This window comes from Cucurbita pepo, chromosome LG12 (assembly GCF_002806865.2).
Source record: "Cucurbita pepo subsp. pepo cultivar mu-cu-16 chromosome LG12, ASM280686v2, whole genome shotgun sequence".
Lineage (NCBI taxonomy): Eukaryota > Viridiplantae > Streptophyta > Magnoliopsida > Cucurbitales > Cucurbitaceae > Cucurbita > Cucurbita pepo.
The window spans coordinates 2,824,656-2,848,496 of record NC_036649.1 but is presented as its reverse complement, the minus strand read 5'-3'; the positions used below and the strand labels follow the sequence as shown (position 1 = coordinate 2,848,496).

The 23,841-nt window shown below is 36.5% G+C and overlaps 1 protein-coding gene across 1 annotated transcript; it reads left to right on the top strand.

Annotated features, from left to right (window-relative positions):
* The first annotated feature begins 181 nt into the window (after positions 1-181).
* On the top strand, positions 182-22,630 carry LOC111806831 (golgin candidate 4-like). The gene is made up of 15 exons (XM_023692323.1): positions 182-626; positions 2,604-2,702; positions 3,054-3,182; positions 5,616-5,765; positions 9,061-9,193; positions 9,304-9,368; positions 13,257-13,424; positions 13,534-13,647; positions 13,860-14,006; positions 17,506-17,802; positions 17,918-17,983; positions 18,515-18,717; positions 20,895-20,949; positions 21,398-21,583; positions 22,063-22,630. Exons 1-15 carry the CDS (start codon positions 405-407, stop codon positions 22,405-22,407), a joined length of 2,379 nt encoding a protein of 792 aa, XP_023548091.1. The 5' UTR covers positions 182-404; the 3' UTR covers positions 22,408-22,630.
* The last annotated feature ends 1,211 nt before the right edge of the window (positions 22,631-23,841 follow it).

Genomic DNA, 23,841 nt, shown 5'->3' with positions numbered 1-23,841 from the left:
TATTTACTAAACTATGTTTCGAGTAATTTTTTTTATTTATTAATTGTATAGGATGTATGATTTATTATGCAAGTATCGACATGTCGTCTGGTATAAACCGACAGAATATTGCACTGGACGACGCACAATGCATAAAGTCTTAAACGAAAAATCGTCTCTTTACTCTCAAATTAATTCTCTTCTCTCCATTTCTTATACCAAAAATACATTTCGTCTTCGCCTCACCAACTGACAGACTCAGATCTGCAAGATTCAGTTCCTTCCGTTTCTCCATCTGATTTCTTCTCCAGCTCTTGCAGAAATTTGGTGCAAATTCCTTCTATTTCCATCGTTCTTAGCACCTTACGGTGCTCGTGTACTGGAATTTAGGAGCCATTTTGGGTCTCTGGGGTTCTGGTGTATGAATGATGTGGAGCTCGATAGCTAATTTGAAAGAGAATCTGAATAAGATAGCTCTCGATGTGCATCACGACGATGATGAAGAGGAATTTGCGATCTATGGCTCCAATGGAGGGGATGTTGATGTTTCGGTATCTGATCGGAGGAACTCGCATAGCTTTGCTCATTCGAATCCGGTGACGCGGTCCCCGATTGCCAATGGGATTGAGGATGCTCATCATCCTGAGGTGCATTATTGTTTATGGACTTGGTTTCTTGTTATAGCTGAATTGTGGGGAGGTGATGATGCATTTTGATTTTTAGGGGTTTATGAGCACGTTATTGTGAATTGGTTCGGTTTAGTTTATTTTGTAATTTCAATGAGATTATAACTCAATTAGGTTATATGACAGGGAAGAATAGAGGGTTTGGTTTCAGGAAGGGAGTGTTTGGTTACAAATCGAGAACACCTTTGTTAGCTGATTGCTATACTGATGTTTGATTCCGTTCGAACATTCATTTTAATTAAGGTCTGAGGTTTAAAGGATTAAGGCGTGGTGCACGGCATTAGATGTAATAATTTATAATAGCCACTGGTTCTACAGTTTGTTTTTGTCGAAGATATTTTTACAGTTTGTTTCTTCACTGTTCCTTTGTGTCTAAGGCTTGAAATTTTATTTTTGAGAAGTTGGGGAGTGTGACTTGCTTTCCTTGGAGGATCGAAGATTGACTCTACGAAAATCTTAACGATTAGAATTTAAAGGCCACAGCTAGGATTTTGGGAAGCTGCGTTACTAGAGCTCTATTGTGGCATATTTGGCTGGAAAGAAATCTGTATCTTTTCAATATAAATCTCTTAATTTTGATTTTTTTGTCACCTTGTACAAAATAAGGTTTCTTGGTAGGCCTCTATAACAACCCAAGTCCACCGCTAGCAGATATTGTCCTCTTTAGGCTTTCCCTTCCGCACTTTCACTCAAAGCTTTCAAAACGCGTCTGCTAGGGAGAGGTTTCCACACCCTTATAAAGAATGCTTCGTTCTCCTCTCCACCCAATGTGGGCTCTCACAATCTACCCCCTTCGGGGCCCAGCGTCCTCACTGACACTCGTTCCCTTCTCCAATCGATATGGGACTCCCATGTTGGCACACCACCTTGTATCCACCCCCTTTGGGGCTCAGTCTCCTTGCTAGCACATCGTCCGGTGTCTGGATTTGATACCATTTGTAACAACCCGAGTCCACTTTTAGCAGATATTGTCCACTTTGGGCTTTCCTTTCAGGCTTCCNATCGATATGGGACTCCCATGTTGGCACACCACCTTGTATCCACCTCCTTTGGGGCTCAGTCTCCTTGCTAGCACATCGTCCGGTGTCTGGATTTGATACCATTTGTAACAACCCGAGTCCACTGTTAGCAGATATTGTCCACTTTGGGCTTTCCTTTCAGGCTTCCCATCAAGGCCGATATGGGATCTCACAACCTCTTTACATTCTAAATTCTTTTGTAACTTACAGCCTACTGATGATNTGGGGGATCTCACAACCTCCTTACATTCTAAATTCTTTTGTAACTTACAGCCTACTGATGATTATCAGCAATTGGAAATTGCTTATTCGGAGTTTTCTAGGGGAGGGGGTTTGCTTTACCCAGCCCTTAGGCTGAAAAGAGGCTGGAGGCTTTTCCCTCGTGGAAAAGGAAGATATGCTTTGATAAAAGCATCTTTAATAAGGTTTTGTATATTATGATTATTGAAGACCTCGAACAATAATTGCCAGTATGTGAAGCATTTTTGTTATTGCTATTAATTGTGTTTTCATACACTGCTTGGAATTTCCAGATTGTGGTCTGGGAGTGGTGTGCCCGTTCAGAGTTCTAATGCTTATTTTCTTTCATTTTAAGAGCTCTTTCTCCCTCCAGAATAAAAGAGGATGAAATTTTAGAAGCTCTTGAAATTGTAAAGGGCTGCTAGTTTTGTTTGTTGTTTTTCTGTTTTTTTTTTTTTTTTTTTTTTTTTTTTTTTTTTTTTTTTTTTTTTTTTTTTTTTTTTTTTTTTTTNTCTAGTTTGGTTGGTTTGAAACTCATAGCATATATCCAGGTTCATATATAGCGCTTCTGTTTGTCATTATTTGACTGGCTTATATCTTTGTGTTTCTTTTCTTTTGAGTTTCCTTTGAACTGGTTAACTTAAATCTTGTACGGTGTTTTTCATTATTGTGCTTGTAGATTGAACAATACAAAACAGAAATTAAGAGGCTTCAGGAATCTGAGAGGGATATTAAGTCATTATCGATGAATTATGCAGCTCTGCTAAAGGAAAAAGAGGTATTCTAGTTGCTCCTTGGAGTTTTTTACCTTTGCACTCACTGTTCTATTTCCCTGTTGTATATAGCCATATCCAGTGATTTCTGAGTAATTTGTTTGTAGTAGTATCTATTAGTTGCTGTCGATGGTTTTTTACTTTAATAGTTTGCATTCTTCTATAATGATGGTTGCTATTGATTAGTGAAAATGAATAAGATTGTTTTGCCCTTCCAGTGTTCACAAAATTAAAATTGCAATTTGGTTATTCGCCGAATCTATATACTTCAATGAATCGGAAAACATACAAGAAAATTCTAATTGCATACCAAACAAACCTTTATTGTTATTTCCTGTGTCATATTCCTTTGGCAGGAGCTAATCTTACGATTGAACAAGGAAAATGGCTCGCTAAAACAGAGTTTGGAAGGCACAAATACATCAACAAATTCACCTAGAGCTGAAAGTTCCAAATCACCATCAAATGGAACTAATGAAATGAAGGTAATTATTGGAACGCGGATGAAAACTTATGAGCTTGATAGATTACTATATGTGGGGCTGGTTTTTATTTTATTTTGTGGTTGTGTGTCAGAATTATCACATTTTTGTCAATNTTTTTATTTTATATTTTGTGGTTGTGTGTCAGAATTATCACATTTTTGTCAATGACATTACAATGTTATTCCAGCCCCGGCTTTTGCTTTAATACCTCATGCTGCATGGAAAAATGTTAAAGATGTTATTCCAGTCCCTGCTTGTAAGTGGTTTGTTTGTAGGCTTATATTTCTGNGCCCCGGCTTTTGCTTTAATACCTCATGCTGCATGGAAAAATGTTAAAGATGTTATTCCTGTCCCTGCTTGTAAGTGGTTTGTTTGTAGGCTTATATTTCTGTAGTTGTAATGTAGAGTTACAGCTTGAAATGCAGGTTTCAAAAGTTTTGGTTTGGGAAATCTGTGGGAAGGATTGGGATTGGGGTAGTAAGTTTAGGTAGTTTTCTTTGGATAAGCTGGCTCGACAAAAATGATAAATTTTTCACTAGGAAGGGAAGAAAACTACACTTATCTTTTTGATATTGTTTTGTATACAACAGCCACTTGGTGCAAGCTTGACAAATCTTTTTTGTAATTGCTTCATTAGTATTTTCATTCGTGCTAATTAGAAGGGTTTCTAGCCTCCATTAGCATTTTGTATATTTCATTACCGAATGAAATCTGTTTCTCTTTAAAAAAGAAAGTCTTGGTAACATTGAGACCTATGGGTATGCCCAACAAACTTGAGGCTTGGCAAGCCCGGGAGCAAGCATGTTTTCATCTTAAGCCAAACCCACCTAAAAAACCTTCTAGGGACTTGGACAGGAGGACACATCGGCACTTATTATTTATTTATTTTACGTGTTAGTGGTTGATGTATTCAAAAGCTTGTTGGAAAAAGGTATGAAAGAGGATTGTTTACGAGACCTTATGATTGGAATTTATTACATACACTTAAACCACCTACAATTTGCATATGAGACTCCTTTTCTTGGCTAATGATCATGACAACTAATCAACTTAAAGGAGATGTCAAGCTGTTTTAAGTCCTCTTTGTCTCAAGATCAATCTACCTAACTTGTCTGGTCCTAATGTGAATGGCGGGGAGGTGAAGGCCCTTGCTGCTTTGTGAGGTTGTGATGGATCTTGGCCTCTTTCTTGCCTTGCAATGCTGTTGGGCGGGGAGAATAAGTGATTTGGAGTTTTAGGAGCTCATCAAAGATAAGGTCACTAGAAATTTAGCAAATTGGAAGAACTTATACCTTCAAGAGATGCAAGGTTGTCTCTAGCAAATTGATTTCTTTAAAAAATCTCCCTTCACTGTACATTCATCTTCAAATGTTCAAAACAGACAATCAAGAAGCTGGAGGAAGTGTACAGTACAGAGACTTTATTTTGGCGAGGAGGTAAGGGAGCCACTAACCTCATCAAGAGGATCCTTTAAATTTATCAGGCCATGGATCAATATCGCAAGGCCTAAGTGTTCCTCCAAGGTTGACAAACGTTATAAACCAGTAGTTCGTAGGGAGAAATTCTCTTCTAGGAATATCCTTGGCTCATGAGTGCTCCTCTTTGGTTTGCCTTGCCTAGAATATAGTGGCTAATTCCAGGATTTCAGTTATATCTGGAGTTGTATCTAGTGCTAGTCTGATGCTTAAAGGGATTGAGGCCTAAAATTTAGAAGAAACCTCTTTGATGCATAAGTGGAGGAGGGGGCCTTGTTATCTTCTTTCATAGCAACCTTTTCTCCGTACAATATAGAAGTCTTAAGAGCTTGGTCCCTTGAAAGGTGTGTCATTTTCACCGTTAGATCTTTGATCCTCAATATTGTCAACCAGAATGAATGCCTCAACCCCAAAGAAGGTCTTTTTTTATAACGGAAAAATAAAAAGAAATGATGCCCCAATCCGTAGGAGTTGCATACGGCTTCTCCAATTGGACAAAAGAGAATCAAAGTTATAAGAATGAAAAAGAGATGAGAGTTTACCCCAAGATATTGCTAGGAAGATAATATGTCAAAAAAACCTATCNATAGTTTACACCAAGATATTGCTAGGAAGATAATATGTCAAAAAAACCTATCAAAAGATGGATCTTTGTTAGTGAAGACATGATGATTCCTCCCAATCCAAATCAACCATAAGAAATCTTTATTGATATGCATCCAAGAAGCATTTTCTCATCTACGAATGGATGACCACCAAAATTAAGAGAGAGAAGGCTGGGTTTTGGTTTAGGAATATTTTACATTTCCCCGTGATGTTATTTTTTGACTACTATATATATATTTTTTTTTTCCTTTTTAAAATGATTATCATGATATCATGGCGACCTATCACGTTATTGTAGTTTTCTGGATACTTCTTTGTTTTTTGTTTTATCTATATTTCGATCATTTTGCAGGGGAGCGATCAATCACCTACCCGACTGCTTAGGGGGAAGACCCGGCGTAATGGTATTGTGTCTAAGCAGGATGGAATTGCTAATGGAGCTTCACACTCTGGAAAACTTGATTACCAGAGTAAGATGGTACCAGAACATTCAACTTCACAGGTAAATGATACGGTTATGGAACTCTTTACTCCCTGTTACAGAGAAACATTTCTACCAATTTATGCAGGCAAAATTTAATAAATTAACAATCTTAAATAATTTTTGGATTTTTAATCGTCATATAATAATCTTAAATTAACGGTGATGAGCTGGCCTTTGGTCAAGAAAGGGGGCAAGCTAGATGCTTTCAATGTCATGTAATTAAATTTACAGTCATAAAATATAAATAAATTTTCATAAGCCTAATGTTGTTAGGTTAAATAGCAATCTTCCAAATATAATCAAGGTAACTGAGGTTGAAATAGAGTAGATGCTGCAATTAACTCAATGTACTCAAATATGCATATTACCGAAAATAGGGCATGATTCTATTTGCTTTGAAAATAACCTTGTAAGAAAAATCTTGGAAAATTGATTAGAATTTGAATTATGATTGAAATTCTTTTGTAATTATACTTCTTCTTTTTTTTTTTATTTTTTTTTATTTATTTTTTTTTTTTTTTAATTAAAGGTAATTAGAGAAGCTTTTCGTGATCCCTTGGCTTTGGTTGTTTTTTATCCTTGTGTTGTATGTTTTTGTCATCTAAAGAAGTAATACGGCTCAGTTCTTAGTAAAAATCATTTTTCTATATTGTTTTATGTACAAGGCTCTTTGCTTCAAGTATAAGCTTAGGTACTAGACTTAAGTAGTTGTGGTTCGAGAAAGGATCGTTGGCTGTCTCAATATTTCTTTGTTTCTCTCTTATTCTTATTAGTCTATAACATCATGCAAGGATCTTTGTTAGGCTTGAACCACTTTATAACGAAGAAGAGAAAGGTCAAGGGTTTGAAATGCTACATTAGCTCAGGACAGTCTAGGGATAAAGGAGCTNGTTTGAAATGCTACATTAGCTCAGGACAGTCTAGGGATAAAGGAGCTATAGATGGGTACATCCGAGATCTATTTGGAGAGTGTGGATCACAACAAGGGTATTGTGTTAAAAAAAAAAAGCATTATATATCCGAACCTAATTGTAGTAATTTAATTATTGGGATAGAAGAGGTTCAGTTGTACGTAGAACCAAAAATCCACAGCAAAGAGGCTGGTTTCCACTTTCATAGATGGAGAATTTTTTTCTTTTGCAAAATGGATGGCTTCTATAGTTAGTGTAGAGAAGGAGAGGAAAAAAATGGGTNTTTTTTGAAAAAGGGATGCTTCTATAGTTAGTGTAGAGAAGGAGAGGAAAAAAATGGGTTGGAATACTGTGCTTCGGTACCTTCCAAAATCCAGAAGATGATCAAGGGGCTATTTAGTACTACTGTTAAGCTGGGAGCACTTGGACGTAAATGGAGAAAGTTCCATGGGTCTAAATTGTCAAATTGGTGGAGGTGAAGTAGGCAGAAATGTTACGAAGAAACTGTCAAAAGGGAGGTACAAAGCCAATTTGGAATCCGGCAACAAAGAAATGGGGTTGCACTAGAGAAGGGCTTGGTGTACGAGTGTTGGAGGTATGANATGAAGAAACTGTCAAAAGGGAGGAACAAAGCCAATTTGGAAGCAGGCAACAAAGAAATGGGGTGCACTAGAGAAGGGCTTGGTGTACGAGTGTTGGAGGTATGAAGAGTTGGGGGGAGAGATTCGTAGCTCGTGCAAATAATTAGGGTTAGGAAAATTTTGAGGTTTGGTGCTGGGCATGATAAGTTTTGCTCGAGCCTTTTTTCTGGAGAAAAAACAAGAAAAAGGAAAATCAAGCAGTTGTCCATATTTATGGGCCTGGGGGGCACGATCTAACTGAAATATCTAATCTAATCTGCTGGTGTGGGACTGTTCAGGTACTTTTTAGCAACACCTCAATTAATAATTACGAGAGGGGCTCACAGCCAAGTAGAGGGAATTGGGTAGAGAAAAAAAGAACGGAGAACTATGATTTTCTATTGATTTATTCCATTTGAACTTTTGAACCTGAACCTGCAAAACCAATGGGCATCAATCAAAACTTCATCAATTGACCAAAACTTGGAGACAAGAAATGTTTCAAGGGAAAAGCAGTCTTAGTAGTAATTTTAGAATGAATGTTAGAAATATGATAGACAGAAGCCTCCAATACCTTTTACATATGCTGGGAGAGGCGTATAAAGAAGACAGAAGGGTGTGTGATGGAGAGCGAGTTAGTTAGTGATATGAAATAAGGTGTCTTAATCATGCCACAAAGATTTCATAGTGGATGGCAAGATTGTATCATACACGTTTGGATTTAGGGAGACTTCATTATATTTTTCAATTTTAGAGTATTATTTTTAAGATTTTAAGTTACAATTAATTAGTGGTCATTATGGTATTGATGGGCATGAGAGGCATAACCTTTCGGTTGACCATAGGGTACTCTAAGGTTTGTACTCAAGGCTATAAATAGTCATTCATGTTGTTGCTTTAGCCGGAGGTTTTGAATATTAAAATGAAAGTTGCATATTCTTAAGCCATGAGTTTGTTCTTTTGCATTTTTTGTGGTTAGATTTGCATGCTAGAGTCATTGAAGTAGTCTTGATCAAGCTTTCTTATGGAGTGATTTGAATCATGAGTTTAGAAACGAGATTTTTTACTCTTGATCTTTGTCATCAAGATAATCCGTTATAAAACATTTCTTGGGTTGATTTCTTATCGTTTTTGGGGTTCTTGGATAATTTAGACCTAAAGATCTTGTTCTTCAATAAGGTTGGTACATTAAATCCCAGAGTTTCGTAACAGTTAGGGTCAGGGAGCAGAGGAATATTTTGTTATTGTATGGGGGCCCCCAGCATAGTATATGTTAGGAGTGTGGAGATTATCTCAGGTATTTTGTATTATGGGAGACTATAGACCTCTCAGTTATCTTTGTTTTCTATGTTTTCCTCTCTTATCTTATAGTATACCCTCAAAAGACTTGCTCTCGATTGTTATATCAGAATACCATTAGGATATTAGAAGCATACTAGCGGAGGTTATTTGTTGGGGGGTTCGTTAGTTGCAAATAAAGTGAGTGGGTTTGAGGAATTTGTGGTAGGCGTATATTGGGATTATTATAGGAAGAAATTTGGTCTTCTTGAACGTTTAACACCTTTTTGATTTTTCTCTTCCAGTAAAATCAATAGCATGTTTCTATTGATACCCTAAAATTTCTGGTTTAATAGTTTTTTTTGCTAGTGTCTGTTTACCATCACAATAGCATATTCCTAATGTTTTTTAATTTGTAAAAAACCAATCACTTATTTGAATTTACTTAGTTTTATTTGTTAATGATAAATGAACTTGACAAACAGATATATGAATTCCTTCTAGGAGCTTACAGATTTTCAAGAAGGGAATATTGGATCACTGCAAGATGTGCAAACTACTCTTGAGATGAAACAGTTAAGGAAGGAACTTCAACAAGAAAGGGATCAGTTGGCAGATGTGCAATTAAGATTACGAGGTCACATTTTTCTCCTTAAAGATNAATATACTCCTATTTATTTCAATTTCTTCTTCCTTCATTGACTCCGATAATGGATATTGATCTCAGTCTATCTCTCTCCCTTACAGAGGAGCAAAAATTGAACAAAAAGTTCCAGGAGGAGTTGAACTCTCTACATATGAACAAGGACAAAGTAAGTTTGAAATTTAAATATTAATTATGAGTTTACTTGGAGCTGAAGTTTCAAACTGAATATACCTTATGCGCAAGTTATTATTTTTTTGATTTCATGTTTTCTGTTAATTGTCTTTTAAGTTTGTTTACTTTGTCTTTCCTCTGTAAATTGTTATTTTCTCTTTTGTAAGGATCCGAAAGTGCCATGCATTCCTGAATATCTAAGAGAATTATTGACCACGTTACTCACTCTTTGGTTGGCAAATATCAATCTATTCCAACTTTTGATTGTGTCAATTAAAACTTCAAACTAACAGTTGTATTAGTTTAGATCCTAAACTTCCATTAGTTAATCAATTTTGACCATTTGTCAGTGATTTGTAGCTCTTTTGAATTAATTCCATTTTAAATCAACTTTAGTCATCGAGATAAAATTATTCTTTTGCAAAAGTCTCATCGAAGTAGGAGAAAAAAAAAAAACCAAGTAATTCTTTCTAAATAAGTACAGAAACATAGAAGAAGCTGAGCAAATAAAAAGTTGATCCTCACATTTCCCTCTGTTATATATATCAATTCTGCACTTAAGGAAGTCTTATACTTGTATGGAAGTAATGCATTAACGGTTTTAAAATCTAATTTTATAGAGGGTTTAAGTTGATTCACTCACGAAAGTTTAGGGTCTAAATTGTATAATTGTTAGCTTGAGGTTTTAATTCATACAACCCACAAAGTTAAGGGTACAATCTCATTGATTTATGAAATTTACAAAAGGATGGAAAATTCATGATTAAATTAAAAGGCTATCCAGATTTATTAAAAGGGAAGCATAGCTATAAGAAGAGAAGAGATTAGACAATTTACACTGAGATACAATATATTTATTAACAAGATCAAAGACCTTATTGAAAGATTATTCTGTCATTGAAGATCCTATTCCTTTCTTTCCAGAGTAGCCAAAAAAAGTCCATAGAGATGCTAATCCAAATCAAAGTTTTTTCTGTTTATGAAAGTGAGCCCCACGAGAAGATGATAGAAGTCTTCAACATGAAAAGGAAAAACCTCTGACCAGCCAAACTTTACCAACATTTTGTCTCAAAAAACCCGAGTGAAGGGGCAATGAAGCAAGATGTGGCTTTGAGATTCATTTGCAGCCTTACACAAGGAGCACCAACTGGGGAAGATGGCCATATGGGGCAAGCATTTCTGTAAGAGGTCCAAAGTATTAACGTCTGATGTGGGACTTCCCACAAAAGGAATTTTATCTTCTCTAGATAGCGTCCCTTCCAAATAGTTTCAGCCAACAGAGAATCATATAAGGTTGATGAAGAGATCATATCCTGCAAAAGAGATTTCGTAGTGGGAAATCCATTAGTGGTTTGAGACCACATCCACCAGTCAACCCTTCTAAATAGGGTTGCTGAAGCAAATAAATCAATTCGGCCCATTCAATAGCTTCAGCATCCTTGAGGTTCCTACCCAAATGAAATTCCAGAAGCTATCCTTGGGGTGACATGACTCCTTGACGGTGGCAGTTTTCTGTTGAGACGTCTATATTGGAGAGGAGAACAACTAGCCAAGGCCCCTCTTGAAAGCCACTGATAATTCCAAAATGAATATGAGCCCCATCACTCACTAGAATTCAAATACACCTAGTAATGAGGGCGCTGCTGCCTTTTAATGAGGTGCCGTTGCCTTTTAATGACTTGGCATGGCCCTTCTGCTTAGAGTTGAGATGAAAGAGAGGGATGGTCATATTTATAAAAATAAGCCTTCTCCAGAGAGTCTCCCTCTCATGATTATACCGCCATCCACTTAGAACGCAATGCTCTATTCTTGTCTTTTGGGGAATAACCCTTCCCACTTTGTTCAATGGGGAAGAGAAATTTTCTCCATTAGACTAGGTGGATGCCCGACCCATCTGACCCTACTCTCCAAATAAAATTCCTGCAATGCCTTTCCACTTCTTGAGCCACCTTACTAGGAAAATTGATAAGGGGAAGGTAGTGTGTTGGAAGATTGGAGAGGGTGGCTTTCTTCTTCTTGAGCCACCTTATAACGAAAAGGTAGTATGTTGGAAGATTGGAGAGGGTGGCTTGAAGGAGCATAAGCCTCCCTCCTTTGGATATAAATCAGGAGACCTAGGAAGATCATCTTCTCCCGATCTTTTATATCATTGGGGCTCAAAAAGCCAAAAAATTGGGGGAGATGTTGAGGGGGAGTCCCAGGTACGGACTTAGCCAAGTCCCAACTGTACATTCAAACCGACAAGCAAGAGCCTCAATTAGAGAGAACATTGATGCCCAAAATTTAAGAATTGTGGAGATTAATGTTTAGACCCAATACCCTTTCAAAATAATCAACAACTTCGAACAGGTTGTTCAAGGAGTTGTCAATCAAAGGGGAGAACGAAATGGTGTGATAGGTCTTGTCCAACAATTTTATCAGATGGCAAGGTACCAATAAATATTAGAGAGTTTCCTATCTCTCCTAATTCTCAAAGAGAATGCTTAAAAAGGATGNTTCATCATCAGATGGCAAGGTACCAATAAATATTAGAGAGTTTCCTATCTCTCCTAATTCTCAAAGAGAATGCTTAAAAAGGATGCAAAAAGATACTCTACTTAGCAAGACAACCAGCTAAATATCCAACTTCTCTAGCCCATTCTAACTAACAAAATACCGTGAGCCACACTTCACGCGTACATGTTTTCCATCTCTCACTACTTTCCTTCCCTTCCTACGTGTATACACTTCTACAATCAGGGGCCTATCATGGTGCCATTGGAAAAATAGATATGGTTGATGCTCACCTTCCCATTTCTCACGTGCTTCAATTTGACCTAAAGATTCAGCCTGTGTGAGTAGTGACTTAGGCTATCCATTACAAGAATGAAGAAAGCAAGGGTACAAAGGGTCACCCTGGGAGACCTCTAGTACAGATCCTCTCCCTAAATGGACCATTAGTGATGATAGCGAATTTACCAATGAGATGCACTTCAATCCACTATCCCGATTTTTGACCAAAACCCTTTGGAGCGAGGATGTTGTTGAGGAACCCCCGATCATCCTTGTCGAATGTCTTTTTCACATCAAGTTTAATGTTCGACCCCTTCCTCTTTTTTCCTTTTCCTTTCATCAATGAATTTGTTGGCCTTGTGTGAGGCATTGAGGATTTGTCTTCCTTAGGCTGTTTGATAGTCAATGATACTTTGGGGGAAAATGGTTTTGAGTAGCTTGGAGAGAACACAAGCCACAATCTTGTAAAGATAAGCGGTGAGGCTAATAGGCTGAAATTCGGCTATCATGCAAGTATCCACTTTCTTGGAATAAGAGAAATGTAAGTCTCGTTAAGTCTGGCTTTGATAATTCCATTCCAAAGAAATCTTGGAACACTCTCATAATGTTACTCCCTTGTTCTTCCTACGGCTAACTCATAGAACATCCTTGTTACGCTCTGCTGTCTATTTGCGAGAGCAAAAAGAACTATTGTGTTGTGAATCACAGCTTCACAATGCATTTTTGTTCTTTTGTAGGCACTAATGAAAGTACTAGGAATCTAGGGCTATCTTCTTAGATTTTGTTATGATGTAATGTGCCTTTAGAGCATAGGTGCACCTAGCATTCACTTGGCTGCGTGAATGCCTAGTATCACCAATACATGGTTTGCACAACACACCTGAAGTCAACTGTTTAAACCAGGATGTGTCTTCCGGCTATTCTAGGGTTAGAGGATGAATTGGAGAGCTGTGTCATTGTTGCAGAGTTGATTATGTTACTTTCTTGTCACTCTTTACTGGAGGTCAGTTCATTCCTTTGAATATGTCTACATATGCATGTTTGTTAGTAACTGTACCCAATATGCCCTTATTTTTGTTTGCTTATTAACATTTTACCTTTTCTTAAGCAGGCATCGTTGGAGATGAGCAACATTATAAGAGAATTGAATGAGAAGAAATTAGAAGTAAAGCAATTGCAAGTTGAGTTGAACAGAAGAGAGAATATGAAGTCCGATGATAATGTGGAGGGATTGAAGAGATTAATTACAAAATTGGAGAAAGAAAAAAGTACTCTTGAGGTCGCTAAATTATTCTTAGTTTTTGGTTGCAATAAGTGAGAAATGTGTTTCATATTTATAAAAATTTCTGTGTTCTCATTGTCTAATATTGGCTGCTTCTCATGTACAGATGGGAAAAAAGGAACTTGAAGATACATTGGAAAAATGCCGAACATCTTCAAGTGTTGAAGCCCAATCAAGTTCTTTGGAAATGGTGAATAGGCATCTAAGTGGTTCAAACGAGGTAATTCTGATCACAATCTGGAATACCGATTTTGTTTACCAGCTGTTCAGATTGTTTGATTTCTCATGAAATCACTGCAGATGTGGTTTGCCTTTATGCCCTATATGTGTTAAAAAATTCTTGCGTATACTGGTTAAATGCATTGATAATGGCGTTAATGAATTGTAGGTTGACTTCCCTTTTCTTTTTTTTTCTTTACTTCTTTTACATAGAAATTAGGTCTATCTGGAATTTCCCCTGGAAAAGAAGATATGGATCTATCATTGCAAAAATTAAAGAAAGATCTGAAGGAAATGCAGCAGGAGAGAGACAAAGCTGTGCATGAACTATCACGTCTCAAGCAGCATTTATTGGAAAAGGTTTCCTGTCTTAACCTCGTGGGCTTGATACTTCACACTAGAGTTTGGCCATTTATTAACCTCTGAAGTTGCATGATGTAATTTATCATATGAAGTGCATATTTATCAAGCTTATGACCTATATTCTTTACTAGTTAATACCATACTGTCAATGAAGGCGGGTGAAATTTTTTTAGTTTACGTAAATTTTCCTAATTAAATCTATGATATGGTTATGAATTTGGACTTCTAGATGCAGAAATACACTATTAATCCTTTTCTGTTCGTTCAAGAAGTGGGATGATATAGGATCTAATTGAAGTCAGTGCATAGAAGCACAAACTATCTCCTCTATTTTATTTTATTTTNTGCTTCAATTTGACCTAAAGATTCAGCCTGTGTGAGTAGTGACTTAGGCTATCCATTACAAGAATGAAGAAAGCAAGGGTACAAAGGGTCACCCTGGGAGACCTCTAGTACAGATCCTCTCCCTAAATGGACCATTATTGATGATAGCGAATTTACCAATGAGACGCACTTCAATCCACTATCCCGATTTTTGACCAAAACCCTTTGNAGTGATGATAGCGAATTTACCAATGAGATGCACTTCAATCCACTATCCCGATTTTTGACCAAAACCCTTTGGAGCGAGGATGTTGTTGAGGAACCCCCGATCATCCTTGTCGAATGTCTTTTTCACATCAAGTTTAATGTTCGACCCCTTCCTCTTTTTTCCTTTTCCTTTCATCAATGAATTTGTTGGCCTTGTGTGAGGCATTGAGGATTTGTCTTCCTTAGGCTGTTTGATAGTCAATGATACTTTGGGGGAAAATGGTTTTGAGTAGCTTGGAGAGAACACAAGCCACAATCTTGTAAAGATAAGCGGTGAGGCTAATAGGCTGAAATTCGGCTATCATGCAAGTATCCACTTTCTTGGAATAAGAGAAATGTAAGTCTCGTTAAGTCTGGCTTTGATAATTCCATTCCAAAGAAATCTTGGAACACTCTCATAATGTTACTCCCTTGTTCTTCCTACGGCTAACTCATAGAACATCCTTGTTACGCTCTGCTGTCTATTTGCGAGAGCAAAAAGAACTATTGTGTTGTGAATCACAGCTTCACAATGCATTTTTGTTCTTTTGTAGGCACTAATGAAAGTACTAGGAATCTAGGGCTATCTTCTTAGATTTTGTTATGATGTAATGTGCCTTTAGAGCATAGGTGCACCTAGCATTCACTTGGCTGCGTGAATGCCTAGTATCACCAATACATGGTTTGCACAACACACCTGAAGTCAACTGTTTAAACCAGGATGTGTCTTCCGGCTATTCTAGGGTTAGAGGATGAATTGGAGAGCTGTGTCATTGTTGCAGAGTTGATTATGTTACTTTCTTGTCACTCTTTACTGGAGGTCAGTTCATTCCTTTGAATATGTCTACATATGCATGTTTGTTAGTAACTGTACCCANTTCCGGCTATTCTAGGGTTAGAGGATGAATTGGAGAGCTGTGTCATTGTTGCAGAGTTGATTATGTTACTTTCTTGTCACTCTTTACTGGATGTCAGTTCATTCCTTTGAATATGTCTACATATGCATGTTTGTTAGTAACTGTACCCAATATGCCCTTATTTTTGTTTGCTTATTAACATTTTACCTTTTCTTAAGCAGGCATCGTTGGAGATGAGCAACATTATAAGAGAATTGAATGAGAAGAAATTAGAAGTAAAGCAATTGCAAGTTGAGTTGAACAGAAGAGAGAATATGAAGTCCGATGATAATGTGGAGGGATTGAAGAGATTAATTACAAAATTGGAGAAAGAAAAAAGTACTCTTGAGGTCGCTAAATTATTTTTAGTTTTTGGTTGCAATAAGTGAGAAATGTGTTTTATATTTATAAAAATTTCTGTGTTCTCATTGTCTAATATTGGCTGCTTCTCATGTACAGATGGGAAAAAAGGAACTTGAAGATACATTGGAAAAATGCCGAACATCTTCAAGTGTTGAAGCCCAATCAAGTTCTTTGGAAATGGTGAATAGGCATCTAAGTGGTTCAAACGAGGTAATTCTGATCACAATCTGGAATACCGATTTTGTTTACCAGCTGTTCAGATTGTTTGATTTCTCATGAAATCACTGCAGATGTGGTTTGCCTTTATGCCCTATATGTGTTAAAAAATTCTTGCGTATACTGGTTAAATGCATTGATAATGGCGTTAATGAATTGTAGGTTGACTTCCCTTTTCTTTTTTTTTCTTTACTTCTTTTACATAGAAATTAGGTCTATCTGGAATTTCCNTCTTAGTTTTTGGTTGCAATAAGTGAGAAATGTGTTTCATATTTATAAAAATTTCTGTGTTCTCATTGTCTAATATTGGCTGCTTCTCATGTACAGATGGGAAAAAAGGAACTTGAAGATACATTGGAAAAATGCCGAACATCTTCAAGTGTTGAAGCCCAATCAAGTTCTTTGGAAATGGTGAATAGGCATCTAAGTGGTTCAAACGAGGTAATTCTGATCACAATCTGGAATACCGATTTTGTTTACCAGCTGTTCAGATTGTTTGATTTCTCATGAAATCACTGCAGATGTGGTTTGCCTTTATGCCCTATATGTGTTAAAAAATTCTTGCGTATACTGGTTAAATGCATTGATAATGGCGTTAATGAATTGTAGGTTGACTTCCCTTTTCTTTTTTTTTCTTTACTTCTTTTACATAGAAATTAGGTCTATCTGGAATTTCCCCTGGAAAAGAAGATATGGATCTATCATTGCAAAAATTAAAGAAAGATCTGAAGGAAATGCAGCAGGAGAGAGACAAAGCTGTGCATGAACTATCACGTCTCAAGCAGCATTTATTGGAAAAGGTTTCCTGTCTTAACCTCGTGGGCTTGATACTTCACACTAGAGTTTGGCCATTTATTAACCTCTGAAGTTGCATGATGTAATTTATCATATGAAGTGCATATTTATCAAGCTTATGACCTATATTCTTTACTAGTTAATACCATACTGTCAATGAAGGCGGGTGAAATTTTTTTAGTTTACGTAAATTTTCCTAATTAAATCTATGATATGGTTATGAATTTGGACTTCTAGATGCAGAAATACACTATTAATCCTTTTCTGTTCGTTCAAGAAGTGGGATGATATAGGATCTGATTGAAGTCAGTGCATAGAAGCACAAACTATCTCCTCTATTTTATTTTATTTTTTTTAGTGGAAATCTGAAATCTTGTCCTGATTCAAAACTTCTTGGAAGAACTAGTTGTTTGCGTTCAAATGTGACTGCTTATAGTCCCTTAATGGAGATCTTGATTGTATTTAGTGATCATTATAATTCAGACTGATGTTTGTCAACTGTTTAAATTAAATATGATTGTTGGTGCTTCAATGTTTCTGCTTATATTCTTTTCGTTGCAAGGGTTCTTGCAAACCTTTGGATCTTCTGTGTGCTAGTGTTTTTCTTTAGAACCTACTGTAGCTGAGTAGTCTTTCATTTCTGGAATTCTGTCAAGGAATCTGAGGAATCAGAAAAGATGGATGAAGATAGCAGAATAATTGAAGAACTTCGGCATGATAATGAATATCAAAGGGGCCAGATATTGCATTTAGAGAAGGCATTGAATCAGGCAATTGCAACTCAGAAGGAGCTTGAGATGTACGGTAAAAATGAACTCCAGAAATCCAAGGAAATTATTGAAGAGCTTAACAGAAAACTTGCAAACTATACGAGTATTATAGATTCCAAGAACGTTGAACTGTTGAATCTTCAAACTGCACTCGGCCAGTACTACGCAGAAATTGAAGCCAAGGTAAAGAAAAATGAAATTTTATTTAAGTTTGTAATAATATATAGAATATGCAATGAGTATCTAAGCATGCCATTTTTTGATTGTGTTATTATCTTATACATACTTTGAACTATAGGAACACTTGGAGAGTGACTTGGCTCGGGAAAGAGAAGGAGAAGCTAAATTGTCTCAAATGCTAAAAGTACGCTGTTCTGACTGTCAATCTATACATACTTCTATGAATAACATGCCTTAGCTCTTGGTTTCTTAAGTGGAGTGTGTCTTCCTTTTTTTTCTGTTTATAGGAACATTATAGGGGTCGAACAAGTTGGGTTGGGATGCAATCTTGGTCCCTGTAGAGATCTTTAATCTCTATTCTAAACCCATGTCCTGGTTTTGGAGAATCTCCAAATAGGGATTGGATTCCCGCCAAAAAAAAAAAAAACAAAAAATGGTCTTTATTTTTAGTTCTAATATGAACTAAAGATAATGTCTCAGATTTAGTTAGTTCTCACTTATCAACTTAACATTTTCATACTCTTTGTGAGTATCTAGACTTTCAGAATTATCATCTATCACATCTGATTTTTATGGGCTTCTTTGAATTAAGGATTCACATTGCTTTCGTAGTTTGCTGATGAGATTTGACCACTTAAATTGTACAATTAATGCTTATCACTTCTTCTCCTTTGGGTTTTCTCGTTATTGCTTAATACTTTGTTTCATTACCCAGGATGCCAACCAAAGAGAAGATGCATTAAAGAAGGAGAAGGAAGAAATTTTGTCAAAGCTTTCACTTTCTGAACGAGCATTGGGAGAATGGAAAAGCAGAGTAAATAAACTTGAGGAAGATAATTCTAAGCTACGCCGTGCTCTTGATCAGAGTATGACAAGGCTGAATAGGATGTCGGTGGATTCAGATTTCCTTGTTGATAGGTAAATCTTCATAAATATCTTTGATTGGGAATTTACACCCCTGCTCGTTTCTCCCAGCACTTACATTGCATGCTAATAGTCTTCTACTACATGCCTTTTGTTTTTTTGTTTTGTTTTAGAAAAAAGAGGAACATAATTTTTCATTGACAAGTGATATGTGAAAAGTTATTCCAGCCTTAACCATGAAGAACAATGACTATGTTCCTACTGAAAATTTTGTGCTTCAAACTTTAGCCTTGTTGAAAATTTNCCCCCAAAAAAAAAAAAAAACAAAAAATGGTCTTTATTTTTAGTTCTAATATGAACTAAAGATAATGTCTCAGATTTAGTTAGTTCTCACTTATCAACTTAACATTTTCATACTCTTTGTGAGTATCTAGACTTTCAGAATTATCATCTATCACATCTGATTTTTATGGGCTTCTTTGAATTAAGGATTCACATTGCTTTCGTAGTTTGCTGATGAGATTTGACCACTTAAATTGTACAATNGACTTCTTTGAATTAAGGATTCACATTGCTCTCGTAGTTTGCTGATGAGATTTGACCACTTAAATTGTACAATTAATGCTTATCACTTCTTCTCCTTTGGGTTTTCTCGTTATTGCTTAATACTTTGTTTCATTACCCAGGATGCCAACCAAAGAGAAGATGCATTAAAGAAGGAGAAGGAAGAAATTTTGTCAAAGCTTTCACTTTCTGAACGAGCATTGGGAGAATGGAAAAGCAGAGTAAATAAACTTGAGGAAGATAATTCTAAGCTACGCCGTGCTCTTGATCAGAGTATGACAAGGCTGAATAGGATGTCGGTGGATTCAGATTTCCTTGTTGATAGGTAAATCTTCATAAATATCTTTGATTGGGAATTTACACCCCTGCTCGTTTCTCCCAGCACTTACATTGCATGCTAATAGTCTTCTACTACATGCCTTTTGTTTTTTTGTTTTGTTTTAGAAAAAAGAGGAACATAATTTTTCATTGACAAGTGATATGTGAAAAGTTATTCCAGCCTTAACCATGAAGAACAATGACTATGTTCCTACTGAAAATTTTGTGCTTCAAACTTTAGCCTTGTTGAAAATTTTGTTGTTTCTTTTTAACTAAATGCTCCAAAGAATTGACATGATAGCTATAGCATTGATCCGCGAAATCTTTGCTTTCCACTTAAAATGTGCACACAATAATTGTTACAAATTACCGTCTGCGGAGCAATGTGGGTCCCCGAAGCTGAAAATTTGTATCAAAGAGACCCATATCGTCTTGATAAAGGAACACCAGGAGTCGATGATACATTCCTTTGAAAGGAGAACACCTTGATAATTTTAAGGCATATTGTCTAGGTACTAATACATCAGCTGCATTAAGACCATGAAGACGAATGTGTCCACAGGGTACTTGCCTTTTCAAATTGCCAAGAAGAGATGTTGTTACGTTTCACAAAGACAAGCTACCAACCATTGTTAGGTTGACTAGCCACTATTGTCCCTTCAAATTGAAACTTTGGCTATCTATATTTTCTTTACTCATTTGAAGAATTACGTACTTCATGAACACCTTCTCCTCACATCTGATTCTGGCCTTCAAGCAATACTTTTCAATTTTGTTTTTCCTGTGCNATTAATGCTTATCACTTCTTCTCCTTTGGGTTTTCTCGTTATTGCTTAATACTTTGTTTCATTACCCAGGATGCCAACCAAAGAGAAGATGCATTAAAGAAGGAGAAGGAAGAAATTTTGTCAAAGCTTTCACTTTCTGAACGAGCATTGGGAGAATGGAAAAGCAGAGTAAATAAACTTGAGGAAGATAATTCTAAGCTACGCCGTGCTCTTGATCAGAGTATGACAAGGCTGAATAGGATGTCGGTGGATTCAGATTTCCTTGTTGATAGGTAAATCTTCATAAATATCTTTGATTGGGAATTTACACCCCTGCTCGTTTCTCCCAGCACTTACATTGCATGCTAATAGTCTTCTACTACATGCCTTTTGTTTTTTTGTTTTGTTTTAGAAAAAAGAGGAACATAATTTTTCATTGACAAGTGATATGTGAAAAGTTATTCCAGCCTTAACCATGAAGAACAATGACTATGTTCCTACTGAAAATTTTGTGCTTCAAACTTTAGCCTTGTTGAAAATTTTGGAGTTGTAATACTGATAATTGTTGGGGGGTTGTGGCAGGCGTATCGTGATCAAATTACTGGTGACGTACTTCCAGAAAAACCACAGCAAAGAGGTACTTGTTTCTTTTAATCAACGTATTCATTATATAAGATTCGTGTTTTGTCCGACGCATTTACTACGCCTGCAGACATGTGAACATTATATGAATATGTCCTTTTAGAGTAGGCAACTTTACTTGGTTCTTAGTTGGAATGAAATTAGAATGGATCTTATTTTGACTATAATCAAGATCGTAATTGAAAGTTATTGCACTATTTGGTACAATAATGAAAAGAATGTTGGAGGCTTTAAAGTAATTAATTCTTTTGTGTAGAAGACATCTCTATAATCACTTTCAGGAAGGGTTTTCCATGAAAGGAATTTGCACTTTTTGGGGTATTTATCCTTCCATACACCATAAGGAAGTGTTCAATGAGGCTAGAAAATGGCCCACTTAGCCTTTCTCTTTTTCCCTTTCTAAAAATTTTCATCTAATCAGTTCTTGTGCATTGCTTATGCAGGTTTTGGATCTTATGGTCCGTATGCTTGGATTTTCTGAAGATGACAAGATGAGGATAGGAGCTGCTAAACAAGGTCCAAGCAAGGGTGTTGTACGTGGAGTTTTGGGCCTTCCTGGACGCCTGGTCGGTGGGATTTTGGGAGGAAGCTCAGCGGAGACGCCGGCTAATATGGCCTCTGATAACCAGGTACACAACTATTTTGGTCAAATATTTGCAATATCTATTTTGGTCAAATATAGGGATTTTTAGTGGGTTTTTGTTTGTTTTTAGTCTAGAAGGATGATTTTCTTCTGGTAAATCCTATTTTTGTCCTAGTTATGGGTTTCTGAAAGTTTCAAAATACAATTTAGTCTCCTGATCTGATTCAAAACCCACTGTAGTCGGCGTATATGGTTTCGAACATGCTCACATCATTTCGTTAATATACATATTCCCCGTCGTGCTATTATCTATCCAACAAAATATGGTAGAACAATGCAAGGGACTGAACTGATTACTTATTTTATTTTATTTCTTGAGAGTTCAAAGACTAATCATTTTCATACAAGAATTTGAACCTAACTTTTATCTATATGTACTGGGATTTCTACCAAATGTTGTACCATTTTATCTTTTTGTGAGTAAAAGTAGAAGTCTCTGTTCTAAGCATGGATTTCCGTTTACAGTCCTTTGCAGATCTATGGGTTGACTTTCTTCTCAAGGAGAATGAAGAAAGAGAGAAGAGAGAAGCCAAGGAAAGCCTCAAGCTTCAGGAAGAATCGCAACTTAACGGTCCAAATGTTGGCAGTATCGATCCCGGAACGAGGGCAACTGGTTCGACATCTGAATCTTCAAGAACAGGTTTTCCTTCACATCATCATCATCATCATCATCATCAATCGACTCACCTTCCTTTTGGTGGCGATTTTCGCCTTTCAAGACACCACTCTGAATCTGAATTCTCAACAGTTCCTCTCACATCAACAACTGAGAACACTCATTATAGTTCAAGACCGCTCCCAAAATACTAAGATCTTCTTCATCGGATTTTGTAATTAATAGAAAACTACAGATTATTGTTTGTTAATGAACTACTACTATAAAAGCCATGTAATGTTCAATTAATTCATTTACTTGGAGTGGTTGGTTAGTGTTGTTCAGCTCACCTGGTGTAATTGTTTGAAAGAGCTATAAATTTCTCAGCTGATTTCATCTTCTGGGTAAAGATTTGGAATAAATACGACGTTTCGATTCGATTTGTTTCGATATTCTTGCTGCATCATCTACAAAATCAGGACTCTAGACCACTGCTCATTTCATTTTTCAAAATTGATGAACCCTTTTTTGAGTCAAAACTTAGGCCCCATTCAACTACTTAGAAACCATATTTCATGCATATAATTAAACCATTTCGTTCCCACTTATCTAACCTAAGAATCAACATAAATACAATATGAACAGCTTGACTTCTTTTTCTACTCTCTCTTTATTAGTGCATTTACAACCACAATATCCCAACCAAAAATTCATNATGTTGTACCATTTTATCTTTTTGTGAGTAAAAGTAGAAGTCTCTGTTCTAAGCATGGATTTTCGTTTACAGTCCTTTGCAGATCTATGGGTTGACTTTCTTCTCAAGGAGAATGAAGAAAGAGAGAAGAGAGAAGCCAAGGAAAGCCTCAAGCTTCAGGAAGAATCGCAACTTAACGGTCCAAATGTTGGCAGTATCGATCCCGGAACGAGGGCAACTGGTTCGACATCTGAATCTTCAAGAACAGGTTTTCCTTCACATCATCATCATCATCATCATCATCAATCGACTCACCTTCCTTTTGGTGGCGATTTTCGCCTTTCAAGACACCACTCTGAATCTGAATTCTCAACAGTTCCTCTCACATCAACAACTGAGAACACTCATTATAGTTCAAGACCGCTCCCAAAATACTAAGATCTTCTTCATCGGATTTTGTAATTAATAGAAAACTACAGATTATTGTTTGTTAATGAACTACTACTATAAAAGCCATGTAATGTTCAATTAATTCATTTACTTGGAGTGGTTGGTTAGTGTTGTTCAGCTCACCTGGTGTAATTGTTTGAAAGAGCTATAAATTTCTCAGCTGATTTCATCTTCTGGGTAAAGATTTGGAATAAATACGACGTTTCGATTCGATTTGTTTCGATATTCTTGCTGCATCATCTACAAAATCAGGACTCTAGACCACTGCTCATTTCATTTTTCAAAATTGATGAACCCTTTTTTGAGTCAAAACTTAGGCCCCATTCAACTACTTAGAAACCATATTTCATGCATATAATTAAACCATTTCGTTCCCACTTATCTAACCTAAGAATCAACATAAATACAATATGAACAGCTTGACTTCTTTTTCTACTCTCTCTTTATTAGTGCATTTACAACCACAATATCCCAACCAAAAATTCATGCCTGCCTTTGCTTGCCT